At 45.1% G+C, this 12,700-nt stretch overlaps 1 protein-coding gene across 2 annotated transcripts in view; it reads left to right on the plus strand.

Moving 5' to 3' along the window:
• The window catches only part of XRCC6 (X-ray repair cross complementing 6), a 30,476-nt gene extending 21,250 nt beyond the window's left edge, over nucleotides 1–9,226 (plus strand). For both annotated transcript variants that reach the window (XM_082636395.1, XM_082636396.1), the window contains 3 exons: nucleotides 254–354; nucleotides 4,426–4,539; nucleotides 8,767–9,226. In XM_082636395.1, the coding sequence (XP_082492521.1) occupies nucleotides 254–354; nucleotides 4,426–4,539; nucleotides 8,767–8,963 (412 nt within the window). In that variant the 3' untranslated portion in view covers nucleotides 8,964–9,226. The remainder of the gene's footprint in view (nucleotides 1–253; nucleotides 355–4,425; nucleotides 4,540–8,766) is intronic.
• The last annotated feature ends 3,474 nt before the right edge of the window (nucleotides 9,227–12,700 follow it).

Consider the following 12,700-nt stretch of genomic DNA (forward strand, 5'->3'; position numbering starts at 1 on the left):
AGACAGGTGGGCAGGTATTGTTTTGCTTTAAAATTTGCTTTTGGATCCCTAGCATCGGACAATAAAGTGAAAGTTGGAAAGAGAGTAGTTGATTCAAGAGATAAGATTCCCAACTGTTTTACCTGGGGTGTATTTCTCAGCTGACCTTGGGCCTGCACTGTCTCAGTTGGGTTTTTAACTTTATTATTTTATTTTTAAAATGTTTAAATTTTTATTTTTTAACTTATTCATGTCACTGTTAATGTTTTAACAGAAGTGACAGCTTTGAGAACCCAGTGCTGCAGCAGCACTTTAGGAACATGGAGGCCTTGGCTTTGGATTTGATGGAGCCTGAACAAGCCGTGGATCTGACATGTAAGGAGGCCGTGACTGAGTTGAAAAGTTCTTTTCATGGGAGGCTTTCGTGTTGATTTTACTCTGGACCAGTAATTTGGATGCATTTCCTAGCACCCTCTAAGTACACAACCTGTGGTCCAGATCATCTCTGCCTGAGAGATTTCCTAGACCAGCTTAGATTGCCTGGGAACGGGTTTGGCCGATTCTGCAGTAAGAGGAGGAGGATGTGCCAGGCTTCTGAGACCTGCCTCTGACGTAGACCATCCATGACTACGTGTTGGTAAAAATTAAAAACAACAATCTGCAACATTTATTGAGTGCTTAACTGTGTGCCAGGCCTTGTTGTCCTGTGTGTTGACTCATTTATTCTGCATGACTATGAGATAGGTTCTGTTACTGTCCCTAGTTTGCAGGGAAGGGAGTGATTTGCCCAAGGCACTAAGTAGTAAGTGGTGGCTGTTGGTGCAGAATCCAGTGAGTCTGGCCCAGAGCCCTTGCTCTGAACCACTACGCTTACCTTACTGCTGCTCCATCAGACGGCGTGCTCTGCCCTGAGGAAATGGACCTCGTTACCCAGCATGGAGGACATTTGCCTGGCCTCCCAGGCTGAGGTGCTCTGAGCTCCCTGCTGGTCCCTTTCTGGATTGTGGTTCTCTCATGTACTTCATAAGAGGATGTGTGAAGTTTAGCGATGTAAGTAAATACCTACTGGAAAACAGATTGGATTTAATAAAGACTCTTGACAGAGGTTGAAAAGATCAGAACAGTTAGTTCGGCCTGCTTAGCTTCCCAGTTATTATTGATCTCTTTCATGCTAGCGCCAGCATTAAAAGCATGAGTTGTTGGACGTGTGTCATGGTGGTGACTGTCAGCTGGGCCTGGCAGAAGAAGGACCCTTGAGTGAGGCAGCCCATCTCTTCCTTTATGGCCTTTAGGCAGATCAGGAAGTAAATTGCCTAGTCTCTAGCAAGATGGCTAGGGACACAGACTTTGGAAACACCCGATGTAGGTAGATTTGAATCCCAGCTCTCTGGCACTTATTTAATTGTGTGGCCTTGGAACAATACTTAATCTCATTGAAGCCCAGTTTCCTTATTGGTAAAATGGGGATGATGATCTGTCCTTACAAGGTGTTGACACTCGGGAAGGTGCTCAGAACACAGTTGTCCTCCTTTATTTCACAGCCGTGTGCTCTGCTTCCTCACTAGCGCCTCAGCCTCTTGCATTCTCTCGTCTGGCCCTATACTTTTTGGGAGAAAGTCTTGTTTTCTCTTGCTACTTCTATTTTTCAAAAACAATGTTGGCTGCTGTGGTGTTTCCTGTAAGCTAAATGTCTCAGGTTCCTGTCTTTAGCCCTTTCTTCTCTCCTTTCTGTTGGTTATGTTATCCACTCCAATAGCCTCAAGTATGACCTCATGTCCACAACCCCCAAACCTGTATCTCCAGCCCTGTCCTTTCCTCTGAGCTCTGGCCAAAGCTTCCAGCTGCCCAGGTGACATCTACTGAAGGCCCTGGGTATCCTACTGCTCAAACATGTGACCCCTTTGACTCTTTGTTCTTTCACATCCCTCGCTCACTTCTAATCAAATGTGTCTGCTTCTCTGTGACACAGTGATAAGGCTTTCTTTTAATAAATAACTTATCAAGGACTCAAAATTGTTTTCTTTCTTCTTTTGGCTTTGTCACACCATACTGTTTTGGTTTTTCTCCTATGCCTGTGGAGACCCTAAGACTTCTTTGCCGGACCTGCTTCCCTTTTTTCTCCTCTAACATGGAAGTGTGCTGGGTGATCCTGGGCGCCATCTTTCTCTGTCCTCTCACTTCTCCCTGCATGGCCTCATCAGGCTACATCAGTGGTTCTAAGTGTGGCCCCTGGACCAGCAGCACTGGCATCTCCTGGGAACTTGTCAGAAATGCAAATTTTGAGTCCTACCCCAAGCTGACTGAATCTGAAACTCAGGTTGAGGCCCAGCAACGTGTGTTTTATTTTATTGTATTTGGCCATGCCGCATGGCATGTGAGATCTTAATTCCCCGACCAGGGGTCGAACCCGTGCCCTCTGTATTGGAAGCTCAGAGTCTTAACCACTGGACCACCAGGGAAGCCCCCAGCAACATGTGTTTTAACAAGCCTTCCCTGTGATTCTGAGACATGCCACTGCCTCTAGCACATTGGTTCCAACTTTGGCTATATAGCAGAATCATCTGGGGGACTTAAAAAAAAATCTGGCTCTTTAGGCCTCACCCCAGACCAATTAAATAAGAATCTCCTGGGCATCAGTACTCTTTAAAAGTCCCCAGGTTGGGCTTCCCTGGTGGCGCAGTGGTTAAGAGTCCGCCTGCCGATGCAGGGGACGCGGGTTCGTGCCCCAGTCCGGGAAGATCCCACATGCCGCGGAGCGGCTGGGCCCGTGAGCTATGGCCGCTGAGCCTGCACGTCCAGAGCCTGTGCTCTGCCAACGGGAGAGGCCACAACAGTGAGAGGCCCACATCCCACACACACACACACACAAAAAGTCCCCAGGTTGAGAACCAAAGCTCTAGTAGAGATTCCTGTAACCTGGAACATGGGGCTTCTGACACGGCGGGAGTGCAGTTTGACGGTGACGTTCTGCCGTCTTGTAGGTACGTACACCACAGGGCAGGAGTTCCCTTCCCCTCTGTACTCTGCAAACGTGGTCACATGAGGAGATGAGACATTCATCTCATCACGCTTGCCCTTGATGTGACCCAGCTCTCAGCAAAAGCTCTACAAGCTATACAGTTGTAAGAAAGGAAATAAAAATATTATCTTTCCCCCAGAGCTTCCTTTGCCTATTGCATTTGCCTTGGGGAATGTTCCTGCCATCCCAACCACTCACCTCCTCCCCCGCCCACCCCCACACCTCTTATTCCATCCATAAGTCCTGCCAGTGCTGTCACTTCTCAAGTTACAGTCCCATTGCCACCCCGCAGCCCCGGGCCACCCCACTCACACACACTGCTTCAGCCTTCTGTCTCACCTTCCGTCAATTCATCCTCTACACAGCTGGCAGGCAGGGTGATCTAAAACATCCATCTGATCACGTCACTCCCCTGCTCATAGACCTTCAAAGTTTCCCCACTGCTTTTAGGATAAGGCCTAGTTCCTGGGCAGGCATTCGAGGCTTCCATGACCTCGCCATGCTTGTCTTTCTAGCCTCCTTGCTGGTCCTGCCCATCTCACACCCTGCCTGCAAGCTGTGTGTCACTGGCTGTCTCTCACCCCTGTGCCTTCTGCTTAGACTAGTATCTGCCTGAGGAAGGACACTCAGCTTGCGAGACTGTGCTGCACAGTGTCCTTCCTGACCCCTCCTGTGTTCCGGCGTGCCCTGTACGGTCCCTTTCTTCATGGCACTGTGCAGCTCTATTGCATTGGTTTTTTTACCACCTCCTTATGCCCGTGGACTGTAAGCCCTGAGGGTACAGACTCTTGTTTGAATCCACAGGTTCTAGCCCGGTTCTCAACTCTACCACTTCCCAGCTGTTTGACTTCAGGAAAGTCATTTAACGTCTCTGATTTCCACCTCTGTAAAACGGGAAGACAGGTTTACCTACCCCAGAGATTGTCAGGAGGATTAAATAAAAATAATAAGTTTAGGGCTTCCCTGGTGGCGCAGTGGTTGAGAGTCCGCCTGCCGATGCAGGGGACACGGGTTCATGCCCCGGTCTGGGAAGATCCCACATGCCGCGGAGCAGCTGGGCCCGTGAGCCATGGCCGCTGAGCCTGTGCGTCCGGAGCCTGTGCTCCGCAGGGGGAGAGGCCACAACAGTGAGAGGCCCGCGTAACGCAAAAAAAAAAAAAAAAAAAAAAAAAATAATAATAATAAGTTTAAAGCATTTAGGAGAGTGCCTGGTTGTCAGAAGTGCTCATTAAGTACAATTGTTAAAAGCTACTTGGTAAATGTTAGACTTCGAGCAAATGTATTCATGGCCAGCTCAGCTGCCTTGTGGACCCTCCCCCATCTCAGCAATTAAGTATTTTCTCCTCTGGTCCCAGTAGAGTTGGACTGGACAGGAAGCCAGGGCTTGTGACTTCACAGGCCACTCTTCTTGTGTTTTTATTTTCTAGTGCCCAAGGTTGAAGTAATGGACAAAAGACTGGGCTCCCTGGTGGATGAGTTTAAGGAACTTGTCTACCCACCAGGTTACAATCCTGAGGAAAAAGTTCCCAAGCGAAAACAAGGTAAGGAGCTGGGTGTGGATGTTCAGTGGGTTTTTGGGGGGTCTTTTTGGTTTTGTTTTGCTTTGTTTGTTTTTTTGGCCACGCGTGCGGCTTGCAGGATCTTAGTTCACTGACCAGGGATCGAACCCAGGCCCTCAGCAGTGAACTTGTGGAGTCCTAACCACTGGACCGCCAGGGAATTCCCAGTGGGTTATTTTTTAAAGTTGCCTTTATAGTCCTATCACAGAGGATAATGTCCTTTCAGAAATTGCTATATAAGGGGCTTCCCTGGTGGCGCAGTGGTTGAGAGTCCGCCTGCCGATGCCGGGAACACGGTTCGTGCCCCGGTGTGGGAAGATCCCACGTGCCGCGGAGCGGCTTGGCCCGTGAGCCACGGCTGCTGAGCCTGCGCGTCTGGAGCCTATGCTCCACAACGGGAGAGGCCACAACAGTGAGAGGCCCGCGTACCAAAAAAAAAAAAAAGAAATTGCTATACAAACCTACATATTTACAAACACAACATATTTCAGCACAAATGAAACAATATTCACATTGTTTTCTAGTTTATTTTGTTACTCAGCTGTATATGTTGGGCAGGTATTTATATCTACATTCACGTATCTACCTACTTAAAAAAAATAAGGCTACAGAGTACTTCATTGGATAGATATACACAATTTATCCAACCAGACCTTTACTGATGGATAGATACACTGCAGTGAACAGGAACCACCATTGCCTACTGGTGTGAGCAGTTACACAGCATAAATTCTTAGCAGTGGAATTGCTGGGTCAAGGTGTAGACATTTAAATTCTGATAAGAATTGCCAGTTTGCCTCTGAAAAAGTGATACACTTTATACCCTATCCAAGAAGGGATTGGTGTGTTTCCCTACACTCTCACCAATTGTAGACTTCATATACTTTAAAAATTATATATTCACAAATAAATAATAGAGGGAAAATGTATCCCGTTTTGATTTGCAGTTCTTCAGTTATGAGTAAGATGTAGTTTTACTGGACTTTTTTTTTTCTGTGAGCTCCCAGTTTGGGGCTTTAACCATTTTTCCTACTAGACTGTCCTTTTTCTTACTGCTGGACCCAAACAAAATGTCTTTACTGCGACTCTCACATTTTTCAGGACAGCACATTGTGAATTCGTCAGCATTTGGGAATAATTCTGTCTTAGGTTGTAATCCTTTTGGCTATCTTTGCTCAAGTAAAGCCAAATTTGGGCCTTGCTTGCCCCTGAGACCCATGAGGAAGTGGAGCTATGAGAGGTTAGGTTTGTGGTCATTGCGCTTTCTCCCTTTTGCATCAGAAGTGATTCCTCCAGTGCCCTGTGTGCTGTCATAACTTTTCACACCTGCGTGAGTGTGATTTATGTATTTGTTTATCTCACTCAGCCTGCATGTTCTTATCGCCTAGCATGGTGCCTTGGTACTGACAAGGTGCTCTGTAAATGCTTTTTGTTTTGTTTTGTTTCCAGTTTTATTGATATATAGTTGACATACACCATTGTATAAGGTGTACAACATAATGGTTTTCTTAAAAATAAACATATATTTTTTTCATTTTTGGCTTCATTGGGTCTTCGTTGCTGCGCGGGCTTTCTCTAGTTGCGGTGAGCAGGGGCTAGTTTTCATTGCTGTGCACGGGCTTCTCATTGCGGTGACTTCTCTTGTCGCGGAGCACAGACTCTAGGCGTGGGGGCTTCAGTAGTTGTGGCATGTGGGCTCAATAGTTGTGGTGCATGGGCTTAGTTGCTCCGTGGCATGTGGGATCTTCCTGGACCAGGGATCGAACTCATGTGCCCTGCATTGGCAGGCGGATTCTTAACCACTGCACCACCAGGGAAGTCCCTACAACGTAATGATTTGACTCATATATATCATGAAAAGATGACCACAGTAGGTTTAGTGAACATCCAGCATCTCATGTAGATACAACATTAAAGAAATAGAAAAAAAAATTTTTTTCCTTGTGATGAGAACGCTTAGGAATTACTCTCCTAACAATTTTCATATGTAACATACAGCAGTGTTCATTATCTTTATTACGTTGTACATTCCATCCCTAGTACTTCTTTATTCTGTAAGTGGAAGTTTGTACCTTTTGACTGCCTTCATCCAGTTCTCCTTGCCCCTACTCCCCACTTCTGGTAACCACAAATCTGATCTCTTTTTCTATGAGTTTGTTTGTTTGTTTGTGAAGTATTATTGACCTCCAACACAATGTTAGTTTCTGGTACATAGCATAGTGATTCAATATTGCTATACATTTCAAAATGATCACTACGATAAGTCTAGTTGTCATGTGTCACCGAACAAAGATGTTACGTAATTATTAACTATATTCCCCACAGTTTACATTTCATTCCTGTGACTCATTTATTTTGTAACCGAAAAAAGCTTATACTTCTTAATCTCCCTCACCTATTTCTCTCCTCCTCCCAGCCCACCCTGGCAACCACCTGTTTGTTCTCTGTATCTATGACTCTGTTTCTGTTTGGTTATGTTTTTTCATTTGTTTTGTTTTGTAGATTCCACATATAAGTGAAATCATATAGTTTTTGCCATTCTCTGTCTGACTTATTTCGCTTAGTATAATGCACTCTAGGTCCATCCATGTTGTCATAAATAGCAAGATTTAATTCTTATGGCTAATATTCCGTTGCATATATGTGTACCACATTTTCTTTATCCATTCATCTATTTATGGGCACTTAGGTTGCATCCATATCTTGGCTGTTGTAAATAATGCTGCAGTGAACATAGGGGTGCATGTATCTTTTTAATTAGTGTTTTGTATTTCTTCAAATAAATATCCAGAAGTGGAATTGCTGGCTTGTATGGTAGTTTTGTTTTTAATTTTTGAGGAATCTCCATACTATTTTCCATTAACCAATTTACATGGTACATGAGAGTTCCCTTTTCTCCACTCTTGTTATTTGTTGTCTTTTTGATAATAGCCATTCTGACAGGTGTAAGGATATCTCACTGTGGTTTTGATTTGCATTTCCCTGATGATTAGTGATGTTGAGCATCTTTTCATGTGCCTGTTGGCCATCTGTATTGTCTTCTTTGGAAAAATGACCTTTCAGGTCCTCTGCCCATTTTCAATTGGGTTGTTTGTTTTTTTGATGTTGAGTTGTATGAGTTCTTTGCATGTTTCAGATATTAATCTCTTGTCTGATATATCATTTGCAAATATCTTCTTCCATTCATTAGGCAACCTTTTTGTTTTGTTGATAGTTTCCTTTGCTGTGTGAAAGCATTTTAGTTTGATATAGTCCCATTTGTTTATTTTTGCTTTTGTTTCCCTTGCCTGAGGAGACATATCCAAAAAAATATTGTTAAGACTAGTGTCAAAGTGCATACTGCCTGTGTTTTCATCTAGAAGTTTTATGGTTTCAGGTCTTACATTTAATCTTTAATCTATTTTTTAGTCTTTAAAAAAATCTGTAATCTATTTTGAGGTTTTTTTTTTTTGCAGTACACGGGCCTCTCACTGTTGTGGCCTCTCCCGTTGCGGAGCACAGGCTCCGGACGCGCAGGCTCAGTGGCCATGGCTCACGGGCCCAGCCGCTCCGCGGCACGTGGGATCTTCCCAGACCAGGACACAAACCTGTATCCCCTGCATTGGCAGGTGGACTTTCAACCACTGCGCCACCAGGGAAGCCCTATTTTGAGGTTTTTTAAAAATATGGTCTGAGAAAGTTTGATTCTTTTGCACGTAGCTGTCCAGTTTTCCCAACACCATTTATTGAAGAGGCTGTCTTTTTCCCATTGTATATTCTTGCTTCCTTTGTCATAGATTTATTACCCATATAAGTGTGGGTTCATTTCTGGGCTCTCCATCTGTTTCATTGACCTATGTGTCTTGTTTTGGGGCCAATATCATACTATTTTGATCACTGTAGCTTTGTAGTATAGTTTGAAAGTATAAATGCTTTTTGAATGAAGAAAGGAAGGAAGGAATGACTTGCTCACCCAGTGTGATCAGCAGTTTCAGGTAAACTGATAGGACTCACTACTTTTAACTCCCTCCTAGACGTGATACGTTTTTTTGTGTTTAACTGAAGCTGCCTTATCAAGACACCTGTCTTCCCCATGGTGTTCTAGGTAGGCATCACAGCTTTATGGAAAATGGTTAACTGCAGCCCAGATCATATGAGGGCCCCCATGCAGTATAGCTGGGATCCCCCTGGTAGCATTTCCAATCACTCCCACCTGACCTGTTTCCCCAGGTGATGAAAATTCTGGAAGCAAAAGGCCCAAGGTGGAGTTATCTGAAGAGGAGCTGAAGGCCCACGTCAGCAAGGGCACACTGGGTAAGCTCACTGTGCCCACACTGAAGGAAGCCTGCAGGGTGTATGGGCTGAAGAGTGGGATGAAGAAGCAGGAGCTGCTGGATGCACTCACCAAGCACTTCCAGAAGGCCTGACCAGAGACCATACAGCCAGTTACCCTTCCACATTGCAGCCAGGTGGCCTGGTTTTGTTTTTATCAAGTTAAAACATGTTTCTCCTGAGCCAGGAAGAGTCTGGCTGACAGAAGCCAAGGACTTTGTTTACAAGACTTTCTGTTATCATGGAGACAGCGTTGCCATCTCACTTTGCTGTGCCTTACTCTACTGCCTGAATAAAGAGCCCTAACTTTGTACTATATATTGTTCACACATAAAGATGTGTCTGCTTTGCATCCAAAGATGCCATTGGCTGTTAGCTTAATTTTCTCTCCCACTGGGAACGCATTTCATCACAATGGAAATAAAATAAATATCAATGAGGGTAGGGAAGAGTGTGACAGTTAAGGACAGGGGAACATAGTTTAGGAATGACAAGCCCTAGTAAGGTTATATTCTGATCCTCTGTCCTCCCACCTGTTTTCCTTTAAATGTGTCATATGAAGATCTAAAGATCAGATTTCAGAAGTAATAACGAGGCAACATTTCTAATTCTGGTACCACTTGCTTCATGAGTAAATAGCAACCCCCCTCATGTTGTATTTTCTTAATGTGACATTCAAGTATATGAAGAAGAGATACACATTTTCTGTTGCCCTGAGAGTTTGGGTTGCAGTGTAAGTGAAATGAGTATTCCTGTTATTTTCAGGGGTGCTGTAGGAAGTTCAAGAAGATACAGAGAGGTTCGATGGGAGAAGGGAAAAAGGAAGGGTCCTAGTGTCAGGAAAAGAGGAAGAGGAGGGGAGTGTCTCTTTTTGTTTTCTTCCCCTTCCCATCTCTCTATCCTCCCTGCCCCTTTCCTGCTCTTTCTGCAGCTATGGCTTTTGAAGAATTAGCCTGAGAGAAGGAAGGAGATGGAAGGGTTTTTATCCTCTGAGGATGGCTTGTAGGTCCTGTGTCTTTCAAAACTAGAACGAGCATCTCATGAGGTGAGTGTTGGAGGGGTCAGATTACTCTTGGAAGAGATTTTTCAGTTTTGGATTCTTTGCTCTGATTTTTGTAAGTTTTTTTTTTTAACTTCTTTTTGCTTGTTTTTGTTTGGAAAGGAGATGTTATATTCTTGTTTGGATTTCTTTCCTTATCTGGGGGAGAGGGAAAATAATTCTTCAATTAGAAAAGATGCCTTTGAGGATACAGCAAAATAATGCAAAACCATTTAGTATAGTACGTATTCATTCTTGTTGAGAAATAAGACCATCCCCGTTAAATGAAGCATGCTTGGAAACTCTGGGTTCTAGAGAGGGTTACTAATACCACAAAGGTAGATTAGAATCAGGCTAGTCACCATAAGTAGGAGGGTAAGAATGAGTACCACTTTTGGGCCTTTGTTTTCAAGCCTGGATTTCTTGGCTAGTGAGGAGGAAACCTAGTGAGTCCCAGGCTTCTCCTGCAGGACCCTACCCAAGTCTAGGCTCCTTCTCCTCTGTTCTCCTATTTACAAAATGGAGAGAAGGAAAGAGTTCAAGGGTCCAACAAAGCACCAGTAATGTGAATGTTAGAAAAATAACCACCGAGGTCTGTGATAAAGAGCAACTGTGTGATCTCAGTTTCTCTGTAAATTAATGATGCTTGCCTTCTCTGCTCTTGAGCTCCCCAGGAGAGAAACATCATGTCCAGACATAATCTGGTTGGGCTTTTGTAAGCTCACAAGTCAGATTTAGTAAATTTGCATCTTGGCTCCATCACATACGTACAAGTGACCACCGGCAATTTACCTGGCATTTTCAAGCCTCCGTTTCATCATATTTATAATAAGAATAATAACGTGGAATAGGGAAAATAAATGAGAAAACACGTAAATGGGCACGGTGCTCAATAGGCACTAACTCTTATCCTAACTTCTCTGGCTGCAAACACGCTTCACTCCTGCAGGTGCTGGTGACGCGCGGCCAATGACTGCACGAAACGGCCTGCGCATGCGCGCCGCAGACCTGGCGGCTAGGAGCCGCGCGGGTAGGGAAGGGCAGGGAGGTGCGTCCGCCTCTGAGTGGCCAGCGGCGGGGGCGGGGGCGGGGCAAGAGCTGGAGAGCACGGACGGATGTTTGGCCAAAATTGCACCAAACAAGCATATGTGCATAGGTGCATATGCCTCCTGGCTGAATGCAGAGGGAACATCTGTAATTTTTTTTTAATATTTATTTGGTTGCGCTGGGTCTTAGTTGCAGCTTGGGGGCTCCTTAGTTGCAGCTCACCGGCACCTTAGTTGTGGCATGCGAACTCTTAGTTGTAGCATGCATGTGGGATCTAGTTCCCTGACCAGGGATCAAACCCCAGTCCCCTGCACTGGGAGCGTGGAGTCTTAACCACTGTGCCACCAGGGATGTCCCTGTAATGTTTAGTTTTTTTTGTCCTGTTTGGTTTTTTAAATTTTTATTTTTTGGCTGCGTTGGGTCTTCGTTACTGCACGAGGGCTTTCTCTAGTTGCAGCAAGCAGGGGCTACTCTTCATTGTGGTGTGCAGGCTTCTCATTGCAGTGGCTTCTCGTTGTGGAGCACAGGCTCTGGGTACACGGGCTTCAACAGTTACGGCACGCAGGCTCAGTAGTTGTGGCACTCGGTAGTTGTGGCTCACGGGCTCAGTAGTTGTGGCTCATGGGCTCTAGAGCACAGGCTCAGTAGTTGTGGTGCACAGGCTTAGTTGCTCCGCAGCATGTGGGATCTTCCCAGACCAGGGCTCAAACCCATGTCTCCTGCATTGGCAGGCAGATTCTTAACCACTGTGCCACCAGGGAAGTCCTGTAATGTTTAGATTTAATGTCTTATTAAAAAATTAGAAGAAAAGTAAAGCAGGACCATGAAATCTGGGAGAGATTAGTCATCCACTTCCTCTCCCTCCCCCTCAAGCAGAAATTCCAACCTCAAATCCGTTTTGGAGGGAAAGCACACACCTGTTATTCTCGACCAGGAGCTATGATGACTATCCAGCCTTTCTGGTTTGAGCCCAAACTATCCCTGAATGTGTAATCTTCATTGTAACTGCCTGCCTCATATATGGAAGCCAGTGCTACCCACAGTTTACTTCTGGGCACTCAAGCAGCTGGGACCCTCTCACCTGTGGGCCCTGCTAGCACTTCCGGCGTTCTTTGTCACCAGAGCAATTTTGACATGGTCATATTTATTGCTGCTGTTTTGACAAGACCGCCTCAGCTTTTCATCATCTACCTCCCAACCTTAGTTGTCTATTGCTGTGTAACAAATTACCCCCAAAACTGTTGGCTTGAAAACAACAATAACCACGTATTCTCTCTCACCATTTTTGTAGATAAGGAATTTGGGAAAGAAGAGGCTGGGTGGTTCTGGCTTGAAGTCAGTCATGAGGCTACATTCAAGATGTTGCCCAGGGCTGCTGTCATCTGAAAGCTTGACTGAGGCTGGAGGATCGACTTGCAGGGAGGCTGTATTAATCACGTTTTTTATTTTCTGTATTTTATGTTTTGACATAAGCTGGGGGGCCTTACAAATGGTTGGAGAGACTGCTTCTCCCAGGGCTAGCTAGTTACTAAAGACAGTTAAAAACTTACTTGGGAGCATACCTCTCATGCAAGCCAAGCGCCTCCTTTATCTACGTCACACACCAAGCCAGTATTGCCCTTGCCTTAAATTATCAGGGCAGGGTACCAGGCAACTAGAGACCACCCTTATAGCCCAAAGCCCACCAGAATTGTTCAAACTAGCCAATCCTAAGATGTTTACTCTGCCCTGCCTTGCCTTTGCCAA

Source organism: Mesoplodon mirus (assembly GCF_964341445.2).
Source record: "Mesoplodon mirus genome assembly, chromosome: 11".
NCBI classification, from domain to species: domain Eukaryota; kingdom Metazoa; phylum Chordata; class Mammalia; order Artiodactyla; family Ziphiidae; genus Mesoplodon; species Mesoplodon mirus.